The sequence below is a fragment of the Tursiops truncatus genome, chromosome 15, assembly GCF_011762595.2.
Source record: "Tursiops truncatus isolate mTurTru1 chromosome 15, mTurTru1.mat.Y, whole genome shotgun sequence".
In the NCBI taxonomy this organism is placed as follows: Eukaryota; Metazoa; Chordata; class Mammalia; order Artiodactyla; family Delphinidae; genus Tursiops; species Tursiops truncatus.
This window is the reverse complement of record NC_047048.1, coordinates 30,017,296-30,038,430: the sequence shown is the minus strand read 5'-3', so window position 1 is coordinate 30,038,430 and position 21,135 is coordinate 30,017,296. Positions and strand designations below refer to the sequence as shown.

The following is a 21,135-nucleotide window of genomic DNA, read 5'->3' as shown; positions in this document are numbered from 1 at the left end:
ACATCTAAGAGATTGTTACAAATAAACAATTCAAAAGAGAAAAACAATGGGCAGAAAGATGTTCATTCCAGCATTATCTACATTAGGAAAAAAACGAAGTGTTTAACGTTAGGAAAATAATGTAATGAATTATGGCTTAATAATGATTATGGTATTTTAGGCAAAAATTAAAATAACTGTGAGGACCAGATTATGTAACGCCATGCAAAAATGTTTAAAATATACTGGTAAATGAAAACAGTAGAACATAAAAGTGTATATAACCAATAATTATACTTATTTAAAGAAATGTGTCTGTAAGTAACAAGGTTCAGAAGGTAATATATAACTTGAAAACGATTATGTTAAGGTAGTAGGTTGGGGTGATTTTATGTGTATATTATGTTGCCTTTCCAAATTAAAGTGTTCAAAAAAACGTAGACTGGGACTTCCCTGGTGGCACAGTGTTTAAGAATCCGCCTGCCAATGCAGGGGACACGGCTTCGATCCCTGGTCCAAGAAGATTGCACATGCCTCAGAGCAACTAAGCCCATGCACCACAACTACCGAGCCTGCGTGCCACAACTACTGAAGCCCACGCGCCTAGAGCCTGTGCTCTGAAACAAGAGAAGCCACTGCAATGAGAAGCCCGCGCACCACAAGGAAGAGTAGCACCTGCTGGCCGCAACTAGAGAAAGCCTGCATGCAGCAACAAAGATCCAACGCAGCCAAAAATAAATAAATTTATTTAAAAAAATGTAGACCGAGAGGGATTTGAGGTCATTGCTTATCCATCCCGTAAATCCTACATAAGGGTCTGTGACATCAGTGTTTGACTTACCAGCAAACCATTCATTATGTTTCATTTCACCTTTGATGGTTCTGTCAACATTTGACTTTCCCTGGTTTGACTGATTCACTGCTTGTCAGGCAGGAATATGGCACCGCTGACCTTGTTCTAATCCTGGTGTCAGATTGATAATAAACACTGCAACTCTGGATCTCAAGAGACCTATCGGGAAATTCACTGTGAACTTACACAGATGAAAACCCTCAGAGCTTTAACAGAGAGGGAGAGTCAATGGCTCTCCAGGATATTTATGGATTTTATCTGTTTCTTCAGTAAGTGCCCTTCCATTATTATTCCAAATATGTCTCTAGTTAAAATTAGTAGGGAGATAAACAAGTCTAATTTCTATGGTACCATCTGGTCACAGGCCAGTGAAGGAGCAGTTAAGTCCTTTATTGCTACTCTATGCTTAGGATTGACACATTTCTTCCTTTGAAAACATTTTATTTCCGAATGAGTAGTTTGCCCTGGACTTCGTTTTTAGGTCATAGGAGGCTCAAAGTGACTTAGTTGCTGGGCATCAAACGTTCATTTTAATCATCACCGCCTTTGGGTATATATCATCAAAGCTGCTATTTTGTGTATAAATGAGGTTTGGGTACATGTAAAAGTCACCCACATAGAGTGGGAGCATTAATGAAATCCATAGGAAAAAATCAGACTCAGTCAACTCATCAGTAATGGTTTCCGGCCACATGTCCCTGGTGGTTTCCAATGAGACCACATCTGCATGTGTAAGGAATCAGGACAACCATCCAATCCAAACCTGGTTCCAGATCTAATTTAATCAATAGAAACACTGGCTCATTTTCTGCCCAAATGTGGGTCTTTCAGTCTTGCCTGCTTTTTTTTTTTTTTTTAATGCTGTTATTATAGTCAATACATGACAACGAAATCTTTGGAAGCAACAAACACTTTCATGTCTATTTTGTTCCTTTCTGAATGAGAAACATTCAAGCCTATTTGACTACTTCTGTTAACAGTCTAACCCAGTATCTCCTATGTTCCTTTTTGTGGTCAGCGTGCAGGCTGACACAGCTCCACACCATTTCTTCCTTGGGTTTTCACAATCACCAAGGTCTCTGGATATGGAAACTCAAGTAAGAGACCTGAGAGAAGGAGGATGAATAAAACACAGGGCCAACATCCAACTTCATAGACTCCAAATGGGTGGGGTCTGTTGGCCACTGACATTGATATCCAGTACCTGCTAATCAGAGAATAAGCGGCTTCTAAATGCTAAATACTGTTATTCTAAAGAGTGGTTCTTAAGTCTTATTGTGCATTAGAATCACCCAGAGAAGATGTAAAAATGCCCTGTGGGGTGAAAAATTAGGTATCTGTACTTTCAACAGGCTCCCCAAGTGAGTCTGACGAACACAGAAGTGCCAAAAGCATCTTTGTAAGTAAGGTGACTGTGAAGGCAACAGAGCAAAAGCCTTTAAGCATTTTTATGTCCCACCACCTGGAGCTTGGAAGCTGCTCAGTTATTCTTTGTTGATGAATGTCTAGAGGGAGAACGAATGAATGAATGAGCAAATGTGTGAATAAATTGGGGGGCTCTGTCTATGGTCCCTGGCCTTTGCTAACTTGATTACAAAGTCTGTGATTTACAGAGTAGTCTTGCTCAGCCCAAACTGTGATTTCCACTTTTGAAGTCTCAATTTGATTAAAATACGTTTAGCAAGGAACAACAACTTTCTGAAATGCTGGGGATTATGCAGCTCCGAGGACCTCTGTGGGGAGCAAGAAATACCAGCAAGAAATACCAAGACGGTCCTTGTGAACCTGGAGAGGCTGCTCTGCAAGCCTGTATTGGGGCCAAACATCTGACTCCTCTTAATTACATCCTGTCCTTGTTTCATTCCTTCTCATCTCTTGCTTCTGGGTCCTGAGTTTTCCCCAAACTGCCAGGGTTGAATGATCTCAAAAATTAGGCTGAGTCTTTTCCCATGGTGCCAGTGCCTGGGGCATGGACAAGTCTCCTTCTCCGTGGAAAGATGGAAAAAACATAGGTCACTTTCTCTCCCACCCTCAATCCCTGTCGCCAAGTTATTTTGCCCAGTATCACCTAAAGGCGAACCATGCTGTTCCTTCAGTGAAAGAGGAAGGAACAGAGGCTGGATGCTGACCCACCTGTGTTTAAATCACAGCTTTGCCCCTTCCCAGGTGGTAACGCCTGCCTTATGAGATGTCTGGGAGGGTTACGGCAGATAAAGGAGAAGCCATACAGCATAATGGTTCAAACGAAGGCCCTGGAGCCTGCTTGCCCAGGTCAGACTGGCCACATACTAGCTTGACACGTTACTTAACCTTCCTGTGACTCAGTTTCCTCAACCTGTAGACAGCGAGTTGTAATCATAACTCAGGTCACTGAATCACCGTGAGGACTGTATGAAATTAATACATATAAAGACAGATTATTTTATGACCCATAGTTATCCCTCTGTGTTACCTGTCATTATAAACGTCCATAAAAATAACATAACAATGATAATGGTAGCTTTGAATGACTTCCATTTAGAGTCATGGAAAACTGTCTCTTCCCCCTCCAAGTAAGTTCCCAGATTCTCGGCACCTCCTCTCCCACACATCCCCCATCCTTATTTTGGTGTTTATCTCTTAAAATGGTCCGAGGCTACTGGTTGACATAGGGTGTTGCTGAGTCATCTGAGGACACAGGGGCCTATGTCATGAAGAATTGAGGGCAGGGGAGGCCAGCAGGAGACAGATTAGACTTCTCCGAGGCAGGAGTGAGTCAGCCGGGGGTATGTGCCCAGCTCCACCAAGGAGCCGAGAAGGGGTAGCGGACGGCTGCCAGCTTGTTCAGTGTCATCTTCAATATGGCTAATGGCTCAGATGAACAAACCAGCCTGCTCTAGATGCCCAGGCTGAATACTGCCTGACTAGTCCCAGCACACTGCTCTCTCTGGTCTCTCCTCTCCCCATCCTGCCTTTCTTTGCCCTCTCATCTCTCCTTTTTCTCCTCCTCTTTTTCCCTATCTCTTCCTCTGTCCTTCGTTCTGGACCATTCTTTTCTCCTTTATCCCTTTATCATTTTATTCCTGCTCTTCTTTCCTTTCTTCCCCTCATATTCCCTGTCCCTCTTTCCTATCTGCCTCTTTCTTCCTTTTTCCATCTAAATCTTTTCCCTTCCCTCGGAAGAACCTACAATTTCAAGTCTTCTCTGCCTTTCTTGTCTTTCTCCAGACAGTCTACGACCAGGGTCATCATACTTTTTCTATAAAGGGCTAGATAGTAAATATTTGGGGCTCTGCAGGTCCTATAGCTTCTGTTGCAACAACTCAACTCTGCCATGGTAGTGAAAGCAGCCACAGACAATACCTGAATGAACAGATGTGGCTGTGTTTCAATAAAGCTTCACTTTCAAAAACAGGCAGTGGCTGGATTGGAGACGTGGTCATAGTTTGCCAAACCCTAAGGAAAACACTCCTTCTCTCATTCACCTCCTTGATTACAAACCACAAACTCACCAACGATTTACGATCCACTCCGGTTCTAAAAGCCAGGGAATATCTAATCTTGCTGATTATCTCTCCCAGAAAAATTGCGTTAAAAAGAAAAAGTAAAACAGAGATATTTGCCTACTATAGCACACAAATTAGACAACAGAAGAACTTGCCTGTCTCATAGTGAATATGGGGGTCAGAGGTTTGGGAAGATTGTCAGACTGAACAGTGATTTAGTGATTACCTCTTTGGGTCTCTTCCCTAGAGACACCTGATGTCCTTCCCAAAGAAGAAAACATCCCCTTCATCAGAGAAGATATTTAATTAATGAAATAAGCCCCCCCAAAGTATATCTGTGGTGTTTTCAAATCCATTCATTCATTTATTCATTCATCCACGGAGTTTTATTTGAGCACCTACTATGTGCGAAGCTCAGGAACGAGTCCTAGGGGAAACGAAAGGGCAACAAGAATGGACGTGAAAGAGTGTGCCCTCCAGGGACTGACAGTGCAGGGCACGGCAGGGGACAGGGGACGTGGAGAGGACAGCAAGGAGTAGGCGTCTAGTGTGTGCCAAGCACCGGCCTAGTTTCTTTATGTTTGTTCTCACACTCAATCCTTAAACAACTCCAATTTAAAGATGAGGAACCTGGCACTCAGAGAAATAGATTGGCCATGCAGCTAGGAAGTTGCAGAACCTTCCATTGCACCCCTTTTATGTGTTGGTTTGCTAAATGCCACAAGAATGCTGTAAGCATGGAGCTAAAGGAGTTTATAGTTTATAAGCATATCTAGAGCTGTAGTCTTTAAGGAAATGGAGGAGTACATGGGCTGAAGGATGGGTCAGATATCAGAGTAGGAAATGGGTTCAGGAGAAGATGTAAGAAGGGACTCCATTTTTAAAGGGGGTTGCATGGAAAAATCCACGCTTACCTGAAAAAAATTCCAAATGGTGGAATTTCAAATACTGTAGGCAGCCGAGCAGGGAAAATATTTAGGAGTGAAGTGGCCTTCAGTGATTTCCTCAACCCACACGCCATACCTTTCCTAAGCCAGCCCTAAGAAGACGGGCTGCAAAAGCCACGCAGAGATGTGCCCATCCTCAGAGTGGAAGCGTGGGTGCCTCACCACCCAGGCTGCAGGGGTGTCGAGCTCTCCCTGAGACTCGGATGTTGGCCCAAAATATTAAGCTGGGAAGCTGGATGAGGACAGTGCTGAGGATGTTAGCCACCCATCCAGTGGCTCAGAGCAATTTATGAGAATCCTAATTAGATACACAAAGAACTTCTGCAATCACACAAACACCCTCGACTCTGGCTGGCAGCACGGGGTCTCTCACCATCAAAAGCCATCCTGCGAGCTTTAGTGGAAGAGCCGCCAACAAATAAAGGAATCAGGAACACTAACACTGACCCACCCGGAAGCAGGGAGGGGGATTCTCCACTGACTACCACCCCCCCAGCACTCCCCCGCTCCAAGACCTGTGAGCATCTTACCCTGGCGTGGTGCTTTCCAAAGCTCTGGAGTCTATCGCTGCAAGGTTCCTTATTGACACAAGAGCAGAGGGTGTGGTTCTTTCTGATTTGTTACCAATTTGAATGAGTCTTTAAGGCGATTGCTTGCAAAGTTGCAGTACAAAAGGGACAAAGGGAACCCAATGCACCTATCCAACTGAAATGATATAGATGGAATCTTGAAAACATTTCATATATGATATTTATCATATATGCCCAAGTATGATATAATTGGGGTCACTAGCTAGTTTTAAAACTGGGAGAGTCCCAGCAAAATAGGTTGAGTTGGTTATCCTAGAATACAATATGAATACAACAGATACATGTGTCATATCTTTCAAATATTTACATATGATATCTATCATATATACCTAAACATAAGTGCAATGGAATACACCATATAAATAATTTATAGAAGTATATGATAGGGCTTCCCTGGTGGCACAGTGGTTAAGAATCCACCTTCCAATGCAAGGGACACAGCTTTGATCCCTGGTCCGGGAAGATCCCACCTGCCCCAGAGCAACTAAGCCCGTGTGCCACAACTACTGAGCCTGTGTGCCACAATTACTGAAGCCCGTGCGCCTAGAGCCCGTGCTCCGCAGCAAGAGAAGCCACCACAATGAGAAGCCAGTGAACCGCAACGAAGAGTAGCCCCCGCTCGCCGCAACTAGCGAAAGCTTCTGCGCAGCAACGAAAACCCAATGCAGCCAAAAATAAATAAATTTTTAAAAACGATGGTTTCCTTCTATTTTCTCAGCATCGCTTGCTTCTGAATAATATTATTATATCATCTTGTTCTCCCTGATATCTTTTGGCTGGCCTCTATACATCGAAAGTGCTTTAACCTCTATGATCTTCCTTCTGACTCTTCAAATCCCAGAATCACATAAAAAATTACGAAATCCATGAGATTGCTGGGGCCTAAGAGATCTCCTGTTCAACCTCCCCTTTGAAACCAGAAATGCCATTTTTTTTAGGTCCCAGACTTACTCATTCTTTATGTTCTCACTCAGCTGTCAGCTTTTAGGTGCCAGGGTGATAACAGGGACCCACCAGTTACTTGCTGGTCGCAGGATAAGTTAATGAACGCGGCTTTGTGAACTCTGGCCTATTCTTATCTTTGTCTAGATCTTACTTGTTTTCTTTATGACTTATTCTGTCTTTTCATTCTTCCATTTAAAAAAAAGCTGATCTATCTCATATTTCTCCTTGAGCATTCTCTCACCTACCCAAGATACCAAAGAGTATATATAGCTGTGTATATATATAAACACATATATAGTATATATGAACTCATAGATATATACGCATTATTACAAATATGTTCATACTTTGAGATTAGATATTTTAGTTTCATACATTGGCAACCAACTGGACTGTAAGCTCCTTGAAAGAAAGAAGGAAAAGACCATGAGATCGCCTTCTTGGAACATCAGTGCCTGAGAATGTGTGTTTCTCAGTAAACGTTGGGTATTGATGATCAATGCTGAAAAGTACCTTTGAGTGTCCCCACGGTGCACTCCACTGTTCCAGAAAGAACACGACAGTTAGACAGGAAAAGGAAGGAAAGGTCTTACTGGGATCCTGTGCGTCTCTTAAGGGAGATCAGTAGCCTGTTTCCTAGGGAAATGCCTGGCAGGCTTCACATAAGAGGTTTCACAATAACCAAACACTCCATTCAAAGGTTATATTTACACAGCTCATTAGGAAAATTTTTTATACTTTTGACACTCATTAGACTTGTAATCGTCCACCGAAGCTACTCTATAACAAGAGATAAACACTCCATTCCAGAGGATGAATAATAATTGGGGACCGCTCAGCACTGTGCTCTTTCCAGGTCTAATTTCAAAGCATAATTAATCCTGCTGAAGCTGCATGAGATAAGTGAAATATTTACGCAGATGTGTTAATTCATGTATTTACTCCTAGAGAGATATTCAGAACTGGACACGCTTTCCGAGAAGATTATCTTAAGACGCCCCCTGGAGCAACGTCATTTTCTCTCCAATGTCTTTGCCCCCGGGTGGTCTCTAAAGATGAAGCTGTGAAGACACATTTTCCAGCCCAGAGAGTCTGACCAGAAAAGCCACGAGTCGGGACAGAAAATATCTCCAAGAATCTGGATGCTCTGCTCGTACAAAGAACACACCTCTGGCTTATCTGGCTGCCTTTACTTTTTATTTTTTTTAATTTGCCACAAAGAGGACATTCTCTGTTCAGCACCGCATTTCCATGATGCTAACTTGACCATATTATCAAAACCACGACGCTAACCGGGCTGTGCTGAATGCTGGATTTGTGGATGGACAACAACGACGAGGAGGGGGAGGGGGAGCAGGGTGATGATGGCGTTGATGGCGCTGGGGGTGACGATGGCAACAGCTAGCATTGATTGAACCATTTCTATTTCCAGGTGGCTGTACTTAGCTAGCTCTTTACATAGAACCTCTCATTTTGTCTTCATGACAACCTTATCAGGTAAATATTTCTGCATTTAGTTGAAGATGAGTAAACTGAGGCTAAGAAAAATTACCCCTTTCACAGAAGCATTTGTAAATGGGACAATAGATATTGTTCACACATACACAATTACTTTTTCCTAAAGTTTCCATATATCTCAAGCATCTGATTAGCCAACTTTGATAGACGTCCTAGAGAACTGAATGAAACAAGAGTCTTACATGATCGACCCCCGTCCAGAGTAAGGCCCCTTAAGTAAGACTGTCACTTACTCACTAGGGGACTCACAAGCCCGCTGAGCTGAAGTTTCCTCCTCTGTAAAATGAGTATAAGCAATATTTAACTTCATAAAGTTGTTAACGAATATTAAATTAAAGAACACATGTAATGCATCCGGTATGGTGATTGGCATATTCTATTCCCCAAATATGTTGCTATTTCATAATAGATGCTGCAAGAGTGACAGCAGTGGTAGGTAGGAGTAGAGTTAGAACTGACTTATTTGACAGCTACCCATCATATTTAAAAGTTTCCTGTCAAATGAAATGCATCCTGACACCAACCATTCATCCATGCATGTATTTATCCATTCAATCCTTCATTGACCAGTTACCTGTCATGCCCAAGATTTTGTAGTGTTTACTGCTGGAAACAAGACTCTCGTTTACCGAGAACTGCACCCCACGTGGAGGTGCTTAGTCAAGCACTGTGGTGGAGGGGCGCTTCACTCCTCTCTGTGTCCACAGGCCTTGTCATCTAACTCCCAAACTCCTCCACACAAGGCAGAGTATACCTCCAGAGTATACTTTGGGCTTGGCCACAGGACTTACTTTGGACAGAAGGGTGTTAGCCGACGTGGATCTGACAAAGCAGAGACTTGAAATGTGCACGTGCAGGTAGGTGTTTTTTCCTTTGCCTTCATCATAGCCAAGGGAAGAGCTTGTCCCAGGTAGGTGCTGCCCCTTCAGCCTGAGACCCAGAATAAACATAGGTGGAACAGAGACCACAGAGATGACCCATGGTCTTGCAGCATCAGGGGAGCCACCACGGCCTGAGGCAGAGCTTTTCCACTCAATCTGTGCTCGCATGAGCAAAATACATGCTATTGTCATGTACCTCCAAGATTTCACAGCAACAGCTGAGCAACACAGCCACAAATCACTATGACACAGCAGAGAACACGGCTCTTGATCTGAGGAAGGTACAAATGCCCTATAGGGAATTCAAAGAAGCAGATGCTTTCGTTTGGGAGAGAAATATAAAGCACACTTAGATTTCTTGATGGCATTGTGAGAATCCGGGGTTTAATTCTGGGAGTAGAGACTGTAAGGCATTATGCACTTTGTTCAAATTCACACCAACCACAGCACTAACCTCTGCCCCTTTCAGTACCATATTTGGCCATGGTGGTTGCCAGGCTGTCCTCTACCAGCTCTAGACAGGCGTAGCTGTCCTGGCACCATCTCCGAATATAGCTTCCACCGTTCTTGAAGGCAGCTTCTGCCCTATGCCCTGAGCTTTTGTTGCCTACTCACACTTACTCAAGTTTTAAGGGTTCACCTGCCATCTGTGCTGCCTTTGCTTTTCCTGTCTCAGTTTTGGCAAGTCCAAGGGTAACTAGCATGCCACGTGAGCCATGAGAGGATTCTAAAACCCATGCTAGGGAACAATGGGCTGCGGTGAGATCACCAGCTATGAGTACAGAAGTACCATCATCCCATTAGACTGTAAGCCCCGTGAGGGTGGAAACAGCCTTTTTTTGCACGATAGGCAGCCGAGAGGTGGACTGTAGAGGAAACCCATGGGATTTCTGCTCACTGTTCCCTTTATAGAGATTGGCTCGCCTTCATTCCTCCATAGGATAATAGTTGGAGCTGTTGTGTTAGTACAACGTAACCCCACCCCTTATTCACTCCTGATGGGTCCAAGAAAGAGTGCTTGACCCAAAATGCATCAGGAATCCTTCCTTTGGAATTTGAAATTTAGAATTTGGCAAATAGAGATTGGGACTTACTGTAGCCTTGTTACATAACGTCACTGCTCTAGAGCAGAGTTTTTTTAACCCTGATACTATTAACGTTTGGGGTCAGATTAATTCTGTGTTTTGAGATGTGGGGGCCTGTCCTGGGCATTGTAGCATGTTTGCCAGCATCCCTCACCCCTGGCCTCTACCCACGGATGCCGGTATCAAATAGCCTCCCTGTCATGACAATCAAAAATATCTCCAAACACAGCCAAATATCCCCTGGGGGGCAAAATCCCTGCCCCGCACTGAGAGCCACTGCTCTACAGAGAGGACCTATGAATTCCTGCTGTTGAGGCCCCAGGACTGTCCTTCCTGGTTCCTGTTTTTTCCTCTGAACCTATTTGCTCAACTCTTTCTTAAATTCACTGAGATAGACACTTCTGCATCCTTAAAATAAACTCCTTTTAATTTACTGAGTTGTCTGTAATTGGTTTCCATTACGAGAATTGTGGTATCATGTGATCAGCACTCAATAAATACTTTTGGTGAGCAAACTCACCACCCAAAGATCTACCGGAAAGCCAGTTAGAAAACAGAGAATGTGAGGGTCTCAAGTCCCTCAGAAGTAGGGGGTCAACCAAGGTCTTACCATCACCCACAAACTGGAGCAGGGCCAGGTCAATCTGCCTCTTCCAACGGGAGCCTTTCTGGAGGGCAATTCCATAACCAGTGGTGGCAAAGATGTACCCACTTCCGATGGTCACCAGCTTGCAGCCTTCGTCCCTCCCAGCCTTGTAATTCAAGACCGCAGCATCATAGATGAAAGCGTCCAGTTTCCTGCAATGACAAGAAACCAGGGAGTCACGGGGAAGGCGAGGTACCGTCTCAGGGCCCAGCTCCTAAGGCCTGATCCAGCATCACACACTTTCTTTCACATGGGAGATGATGATTCATGATGGCTCCATCCCATCAGCATAAAAGGATCTATTTTTAATGAGGAGATAAAAGCCAGAACCTTTTCTCTCGAAGTTTCAAGAGGCAGTTAAATAAAGACATGAAGAATCCTTATGCCCAAGTGAGTAAACAGTCGAATTTGCTGGTTTGCAAGTGTTTGCCCTTAGCACTCCCAACAGTGAAGAGCAGTGGCCTATTTAGAAAGGTTTGCATTAGAACAAAATAAACCATTAAGGGACAGGAGAATCAGATGGTTTCGTGCAGGAAGGGGAGAGAGACTAAATAGGAATGATGTCTCTTCCTGCCCTAAGAAACATGTTTATGAAACATGTTTCATTTATATTATAAAAATTATTACATAATAAATTTTAGAAACCCAAATAATGCAGAAAATATTAAGAATACAATTAAAATTAAAATTGCCTATAATTCCATAACTCAGAGGCAACCTCTGTTAATAAATTTGTGAACAACTTTCCAAATTTTTTATGCATGTGTGTATACACACACCTCATATACACACACACACAAACACACATACACACTCCTTTTAAAACAGGGGTTGGTAACTTTTTCTATAAAGGCAAGATAATAAAGTTTAGGCTTGGTCTCTGGTGCAACTACTCAGCTTTCTGTTGTAGCATGAAGCTGAACTGTGTTTCCTCAAAATTCGTATGTTGAAGTCCTAACCCCCCAGTACCTCCAAATATGACCTTATTTGGAGATGGGGTCATTGCACATGTAATTAAGATGAGGTCATATGGAGCAGGGTGGGCTCCTAATCCAATATGACCGATGTCCTTATAAAAAGGGGAAATTTGGACACAGACGTGCACACAGGGAGAACGCCAGGTGAAGGTTGGAGTTATGCTGCCACAAGCCTCGGAACTACCAGAAGCCAGGAGAGAGGCCCGGACAGATCCTTCCCAAGTGCCTTCAGAGGCAGCACAGCCCTGCTGACACCTTGATCTCCGCGTTTCAGCCTCCAGAAGTTTGAGACAAAAAATTCCTATCTTTTAAGCTTCTCAGCTTGTAATGCTTTGTTATGACAGCCCTAGGAAATTAACACACAGCATGAGAGCAGCCAGCGACAATGCATAAATGAAGGAATTCAACTCTGTTCCAATAAAAGGTTATTTGCAAAACACAGGTTGGCCCATGGGACATAGTTTGCCAACCCTGTTTCAACTCTCCAAATATAATTACACCACGCAAACCATTTCACCAATGGCTTTCTTTTCTCGTTTAACCCCACACACAGTGAATGTATTTCTATGTCAGTGTACAGCACTCTTTTTAATTTTTTGGTACATTTATTTTTATTGAGGTATACCTTATATGGAATAAAGCACTAGATAAATTTTTACATATGTGTACATCCTTGAAATCACCATGCAGACTGAAGTAGAGAACATCACTATCACCTCAGAAGTCCTGTTTACCCCTCCCAGTCAGCACCCTCCAAAAGGCAAGCACCCAGTAATCCCCTCAAAGGCACGGCTGTGTCTAATTCATGACCTACATCCTTATTGGTGGGCATGTATGTTGTTTCCAATTTTTAAAGTTATTTAACAAGGCTGAAATGATCAACCTTGAATACAGGGGATGGATATCTCAACTCTAATGTAGGTAGGAAAACTAAATGGGAGAGTTCTCAACTTCCTGACACTTCCTCAACTTTACTGCCCTTCACTCCCTAACAAGAAGACATACAACAGTGAAGCAAAAATAAAATAAAATAAAATAAAATAAAAGTGGCAGGAAGAGGATGTCAAACGCTGCATCCTTCCAAAGACAGCTGCTGAAGGACTCCCTATGGGAAGAAAACTATTTGGAAGGTTTACAGCTGTGTTCTTCACTTTAATTTTTTGCTTCTGTAATGGTTAGAGATGGGGCAAGACTACAAGGCTTGTCTCACCAACAGAAAGACTCTGAAGCTTTCATCTCAGGGCTGTAGGGCTGGAGGCTTAGTTTTATACTCTGAGAGTATTAAAAGGGGATCAGATCATCCAAGTGGAAGAGGGGGAAAAACTGGGCATTGTCAACAGAAATGGCAAACAGAGCTGTCGAACCAAGAGGAAACACCCTTTTTGGACAGCCAGCAGTGCTGAGACCCATGCAAATACAGGTTGGGGGGCTTTTAAAGGTTGGTTTATGTTATGATGGCAGTACGGCGTGTGACAGGAGCGGCGGGGGAGCAGGTGGAAGGGATCTGAGTTCTAGTCTACATTTACGTCTATGATGGTGCCACCTTGGAAAGTCACTTCCTTCTTTTGCACTGCTGGTTTCTCATCTGTGAGATGAGGTTGTCATTGCGGTCCTTTTGAACTGTGGCATCCTACGGTTCTGCAAGCCAAGAGTCACCTTCTGTCAATCTCAAGAGGGAAAGTGAGACTCTGGATAACGTGTGTACCCTGAGGACTTCAGGACAAATGGACAACATGTGTACTCTTAATGAAGTTGGGGTGCTTGCCACCTCAATACTTCATGTTGCCATGGAGATGGCGAGAACCGGGGTTTTAGTAACACTTTCTAAGATTCCTGCAACTCTCTTCTCTCAATTCCTCAAAAACCAAACAAATACACACACAGGTGCGTTTAGGTACATTCAAATGTTAAGGCCACCTGTTGGTATTCATGGGGTGAAAGCCCTCCCCATCCTGTTAACCCACCACACACTGATGCATTTCTGCAATGGAAATCTAAAACTGTACCTGGCATTCATACGAGAGTTGCCCAACAGCAGTTTAAATTCATATTTTACGGACAGGCACAGATTTCTGCAAATCATTACCATATTTCATGACAGATCTTCAGCTGAGCAAAAAACAGCCGGATGAGCCCAAAGAAAAAGGGAAGTTTTCTCGGAAAACAAAGTTTGCAAATGCAAGATGCCATCAAGTCAGAGCGAGGACAGCTGCAAAAGACAGTTAATTCTGAGCAAAGCAACCACACGCTGGCTTGTCTGGGTGGCTGGCGGCCACGCTCTTAGAGCGGTCTGGCCAGGGAGACTCTCTGTGGTCTCAGGGCCACGTCAGGACCAAAGTGAGGACAACACATGAAGGAAACCACAGGGCCATGTGGACTGTGACTTCTGTCCCTCATTGATGATTCTAGAGAGCTGGGGTCTAAATGCAATGGCCACAGATACCTGCATGTTTAAAAACATCCTGGGGCTCATACAGCCCTCTGATAGACAAGGCCATTGTTTGCACAATGCTTGACAAAAGTGCACAGCGTTTTACATACATCGTCCCACCGGGGCCTCACAAATGCCCAGTAGGGAAATTTATTATTATTATTTTCTCCTATGTTGTCTATGAGCAGGTGAGGTTCTGAGAGGCTAAGGCAGCCTGAAGCTCATCGGCAGTATTTCTGAACTCTGAACACAAACCCTCTACGGCAGGATTGTCTAGGAGGACTTTCTACGATGATGGAACTATTGAGCACTTAGCATGTGATTAGTGCAACTGAGAACCTGAGTTTTAAATTTTATTTCATTTCATTAATTTAGATTCTGGTGTAAATGGCCGCACGTGGCCGGCAGCTACTGAAGTGGCCGGCACGGTGGCTCCCGGTGGGCGGGGGAGGTGGAGGGAGCGAGGGCCCTGGGCTCTCCTTGCTCCGACTCAAAGACCTGTGCCTTTGATCTCTTTCCCACTGAAGGAAAAATGTTCCCATTGTTGAAAAGAAAAGATGTAAAACTCACTGACATCCTCAAGAGTGGGCTTTGTGTTCAAAGACTTGGAACAAGGCACCTGTATTTCTGAGCTTCATTCTTCTCGCTGCAAAGTGGAGCAGACGTTACCTGCCCTTCGAGGGCTGTTGGGAATAAAGCGATGTTATATAAGGAGATGTGTGCGCAGTGCCCGGCACATAACAAATGCTCAAGACACACAGATGTGTGCAATTGAATTCAGATGTTACAGCAAAGGAGCTTACAACGTTTATGCATTCTGTGGGACAGATCCAGTCCTGAATACTTTATACACATTATCTCATTTCACTGAGTCCTTTTAACTGAGCAAAGATGGATGCACTACTGCCGTCCCCACGGAATGAGGAAACGGAGGCACTGAGAGGTAAAGTAAGGGACACAGCTGACCAGCTTAGGTAAGCGTCAAAGCAGCATTTGGACTTGACACAGTCTGCTGACAGAGGTCACAGACCTAACTACTCTGACCATGTTACCCATAAGACTTGTGGAATAAATGGAAACAGCTCTGTCTACTACTTGGAGATTCAGACTGGGGGTTACAGCTCTACATGAAGCCCAGCGTTATGAAAAAAGTGGAAGGATCAGACCAGAGTCGTCAATTTTAAAAGACTTGGTGGGTCGTTCAGTTTCATCTGTCTCTTTCCCAGGAGATGCACAACCCTGTAAGGTCTGGAGTCACCTCCACAGAAAACATCTCTTGCCCTCAACACATCCTATCCTACATGTCTGGGAGACATTTAGGCATAGATGGCCACAGCTTCTGGTTGAGGGTAGGGGGTCAGAAAGAGAAAAAGGCCACCTGAAGCCCAATTTAGACCAAAAGCATTCGGGGGATTGGAGCTGCGATGGTGGGAGACCGAGTGACATCTTAGGCTGCAGCGTAATTGGCAGCACTGGAGTTGGAACAACACAGAGATTACAGGCTGGCACGGGAGGGAAGAGCCCCTCAGAACTCAGAGCCATCAGCTGGAAGCTTAAGGGCTCACAAGGAGGGAACACAGTGACGCTTCTCTGCTTGGTGTTTTCTTCTCCTGCTTTTCAAGGGGAGATCATCTATGTCTCTGCCTTCCCAGCTCCTACCAAGCCACTGGCTGTCACTGGCTCAGTGCTTCTTCCACTGGGTGGGTGAGGCTCAAAGATCCGGTCTGAGAACCGTGATGGGGACAGAGGCCCTACCCAGCCCGCCTCTCTGCCTCTGCTCCCTACAGAAGGGCGAGCACTGCTCCAAACATTTGTGACAAATGAAACGACATCTCGGCTCCCCAGTGCAAGGGCTGGAACAGAACCGGAGTCTGAAAATTCATGCTGTGCTGTGCTGGCTGTGTGATGTGCCCACCCCCCGCCAGGCATCACGGAGGCTGTGTGGGTGCTGTCACCCTCTCCCTGTCACCCGCAGCCCTCAAGGAAAGCAAACGATAAAAAATGACAGTAATTCAGAATGAGAGGGGGAAATAAGAACTCCTCTCTGCAAATTTGCCAAGAAGCAAAGTAAGGAGGACTGTCATGTGCGCTCCATGCCACTTTAACCCAGCAGTTTCCTGCCAGATTTTTTGACAGCTTTGAAGAGCTGCCACAGCTTTCTGGAGTGTGTAGATCTGACCCTGTTACTTCCGTTGGTCTCTCCTGTACCTACACGATGGCCTGAATGTTCACTCCTGGCCCCAAGACTGTTTACCGGCAAAGCTGATTCTCCCTACAAAAGGGGACACCATGGCCCCCAGTCAAGGCATGGCCCCTTTGGGGAAAGGGACTTGTATTGTCAAGTGGCTTGACATTTCCTAATCAAAAGTTTCCGGCTTTAGCTCATCATCTCCTCATGCATGTTTTCAGATGCTCTCTGGGGGTCTCAGCACATTTAAAGGCTAATTATATAGTTAAAATTAATTATTCATTCATTAACATTCAAGAAGTCTTTAACTAGACATAGACATTGACTCGCTCTGATGAATTAATGAAACCAGAGTGTGTGTGTGTGTGTGTGTGTGTGTGTGTGTGTGTGTGTTATGTGTGTATGTTTTGGAGGTCTAGTCTAAAGCATTACTGAGAATTAAGAATCTCTTTGGGGACTTCCCTGGTGGCACAGTGGTTAAGAATCTGCCTGCCGTTGCAGGGGACACGGGTTCGAGCCTTGGTCTGGGAAGATCCTACATGCCGCGGAGCAAATAATCCCGTGCGCCACAACTACTGAGCCTGCGCTCTAGAGCCCGTGAGCCACAACTACTGAAGTCCGCATGCCTAGAGCCCAGGCTCCATAACAAGAGAAGCCACCGCAGCAAGAAGTCCATGCACCGCAACGAAGAGTAGCCCCCACTCACGGCAACTAGAGAAAGCCTGTGCGCAGCGCTGTCAAAACCAAATAAATAAATAAATTAATTAATTAAAAAGAACGAATCTCTTTGATGAGAACTGAATGTATTTCTTTAGGGCACATCAAAGCCTCGCTAGGAGGAGGAGCACGTCAGCCAGTAATTCAGGCCAGTCAGCACGTTTGGGCAACTGTGGAACAGTGGACGGGGTTCAGGTCCACCTTTGCCAGCTCTATGAATGAGACCCACTCATGGGACCTCTTCGAGCTTCGGTTTTCTCATCTGTAAGATGGGGGAATAGCTCATTCACAGGGCTGGATATTGGATGGATGGAAACGGGAGTGAAGGTGTTTTGGAAATTGCACACCCTGGTGCAAATTCAGGACTTTGCTGGGGCAGTGATGATGTCATTGCGCACAGAAGCGATGGTGCAGGTCATCGTCAAGCACCCAGACACAGGGCTATTAGTGGGTGAAGGGCATTCATGGGCCAAGAAGTGGTACCCCTGAGGATACCTTTGAATGTGCCTGCTTGGGCAGGAGACACTCAATACATACAGAGATTGTACCTGACATCAGCACGGGATGGTCTAAAATAGGCTTCAGGAAAATGGCCTAGAATCACATTATGACTCTGAGTTTGTGAATACAAACTTCAAAGTCAGAATTGTACCCACACTGATGCACTTTCACTAAGGAAGCATTTTTCAGAGCAAAGTCTGTTACATTAATTTAATTCCTAGATCCATGTCTCGCATAGCATAGTTGAATTGTTTCCAAGTTTTTTGGAAACTACTTTCACTGGGATCAATTCTTTTGTGTTGGAATTTTATAAGGATTTGATTCATTGATCAGAATTTGGACCATAATACATTTTACTAATTTATAACTTCTGCCATTTTGAGTTTTCTTTTGTGGGTATGGTTGCCACCAAGTCCAATTCTTCTGGGTCAAAACTGTTCAGAGAGGCAAAAGTGGCCAAGAAGATTCAAGTCGTCTATGACTTTGTAGTCAATAACAAATTTCACTCTGCGTGCTTTTTGTTGTTGTCAGTTTAATTTGTGTTGATTAATTCTTCCAGTAATATTCACTGTGAATTGGGTAAAAAAGATGGATGGTGAATATTTACTTTTTAACTGAGAAAATTCTGTGCAGTACCGTAAGACTGAGACAGAGAGAGGCAGAGAAGGAGGGAGGAAACGAGGGAGGGAAAAATACAGATGGAAGCAGGCTCCAAGGAAAATGGGAATACAGTGAGAGAGAAAGAGAGAAAGGAAAGAACAGGAAAGCGAGAGTGAGGGAAAGAGACAGAGAAGGAGAAAGAGGTTAAGACAGAGAGGGAGAGAATGAAGAGAGGGAGATGGACTTACGGGGAGAGACTAAGAGACAAGAGGGAGGGAGAGGGAGGCAGAGAGATGGAGAAAGAGAGAGAGGGAAGAAGGAAGGAAAGAAGGAGGGAGGGAAGGAAAGAGGGAAGGAGGGAAGGAGGGAGGGAAGGAGGGAAGGAAGGAGAGAAGGAGGGAGGGAGGGAAGGAGGGAAGGAAACAAGGGCAAACACAATACAAACATACAGTTTGCCTACTGACTAACAACCACAAAAGCAGGAAAAGGTTAAAGTGATACAGAAAATCCCCTCTTCGTTACTGTTGAATTTAACATGGAATTTAACAAACTAACCTTGTCCAAGTTGGTGATAGATCATGTAATGCAATCTTTTAATTTTTCAGAAGAGAAAACCGAAGGCTGGAGGTCTCAGTCCTGGGTGTTCCGCAGAGTCAGTGCTCCCAGACCTGTCTACCACCTGCCAAAGCAACGCATCCTCGAGGCACTGCTGCAGGGCTTCCCAAATCTGAGCGCATGTCCTCAGGTGGGATGTCGGGTCAGAGGAGCACTACTGTGGGGTTTTGGGTAAGTCTGTGCACATATCCAAACCTTGATTTCCCCATCTGACCAGAAGGAAAACAACCTCTCCCATGTGGTCGTACTCTGGTTGAAGGAAGGGATGGCTATAAATTTGCTTGATGAATTATAAAGCACTGTGCAAATGCTATTCTTTCTTCATGTTACCACTCATGTTCTGTCATAGGAAAGGTATTGATTCCAGCTGACACGTAAATCTTTTATAGAGTTTCTTAGTAGATACTCTTCAAGGGTGGGGATCAGAGTAAACATTCTACTGCAGGTATTCCATGGTGCACAGCGTATTATGAAAAATGCTCATGTTACAGAGAATGTTTTCTTTGTTCAGACTTTTCCTGAATGTTCCCTACGTGCCAGACACTGCTCTTTGCCTGCATATCTCATTTAATCCTTACAACAGTTCTAAGTGCAAGTTCCTAAGTTATGTTTCCGAAGCGAAGAAATCATACTTACCATCATCTTATAAACAAAAAAAATGAGATCTAAGAAGTTAATTAACTTGTCTAAGGTCCCACAGCTGAATGTTAGCAGAGAGGGAATTCGAATCCAGGATGCTGGCTTTTAAGCACCATAACCTACTCCTGGTAGTGACAATGATCCTGCTAAACTTGCCGCACACTAGGACTGAAAGACAGGGACTCTCAAAGGCCAGAAAATATACGAAAGTGAGAGACTGGAAAAAGAATCAATATTTAATGAAACCCTATTACGTGTCTGATACAGTGCCGGCTACTTTCCCTAAGTCAATTCATTTAATTCTCAAAGGAATCTGGGAGACAGGATTTGAAAGATGTGGGAAACAGTCTCAGAGAGGTTATTTAATTTGCCAAAGGTCACACAGTTGGTAATTATCAGAGTCAGAATATGAAGCTAGGTATTTCTCAATTCAAAGTTGATGCTCTGCACCATGGGGTCACTCAGAAAATAAGTAAATCAATCAATCAATCAATCAGTTGAATAAGACTAACCTCTTCTAGAAGATATAAATACTCTGACCCAGAAATTCTACTTCTTGAGATCATTCCTAGAGAATTACTTGCAGAAGTGCCTAGAGAACTCATCACGGAGTTTTTTTTTTTTTTTTGCGGTACGCGGGCCTCTCACTGCTGTGGCCTCTCCCGTTGCAGAGCACAGGCTCCGGACCCGTGTCCCCTGCATCAGCAGGCGGACTCTCAACCACTGCGCCACCAGGGAAGCCCCATCATGGAGTTTTAACGTGCCCATATTACTAAGAGCTCCCTGGAGGGAAACAGTCTAATGAACTGTGATGTATGCAAACCATGGAATTCTTTCCAGCTGTCAAAGAGAATGAAGGCAAAAGACACCTACAGATATGGAAGGCGCCTCAAACACATTATTAATTGAAAACCAAACTGTGCCTTACTGTTTGATAGCATGACTTCATAAAAGTGCTAACAAAAGATCAAGATGAAAAAAAATTTAATTACATGGGACTGAGAGAACTGATGAGGATGATTATAATTTTTGTGACTTTCTGTTTGAGTAAAAAAAAAAAATCCCACAAGGACTCAGAGGCAAAAAATATACAAATCAATTTTCACTGCAAAGTAAAGGAGCTGTTAGAGTGGAGGATTACTGGACTGAATGTCAATATTATGACACAGTATGAGTGTGTTTCGTGTTTGGTAATTGCAATCATTGTTGCTTTTGTTGTGGCCATCCATTTACAATGCTTGGTGTCAGTCTATTTTCCGCTTGTAAAAATAAAATACAGTGTGTGTGAAAAAAAAAAAAAGTAATCCACCTGCCAATGCAGGGGACACAGGTTCAAGCCCTGGTCTGGGAAGATCCCACATGCCGCGGAGCAACTAAGCCCGTGCGCCACAACTACTGAAGTCCGCGCACCTAGAGCCCGTGCTCTGCAACAAGAGAAGCCACCGCAGTGAGAAGCCCGTGCACCGCAACAAAGAGTAGCCTCCGCTTGCTGCAACTAGAGAAAGCCCATGTGCAGCAACGAAGACCCAACGCAGCAA

At 44.2% G+C, this 21,135-nt stretch overlaps 1 protein-coding gene across 2 annotated transcripts in view; it reads right to left on the bottom strand.

Moving 5' to 3' along the window:
- Window positions 1-21,135, bottom strand: part of GRIN2A (glutamate ionotropic receptor NMDA type subunit 2A) — a 364,343-nt gene that overhangs the window by 28,083 nt on the left and 315,125 nt on the right. For both annotated transcript variants that reach the window (XM_073792321.1, XM_019928628.2), the window contains exon 10: window positions 10,894-11,081. In XM_073792321.1, coding sequence (XP_073648422.1) covers window positions 10,894-11,081 — 188 coding nt within the window. The remainder of the gene's footprint in view (window positions 1-10,893; window positions 11,082-21,135) is intronic.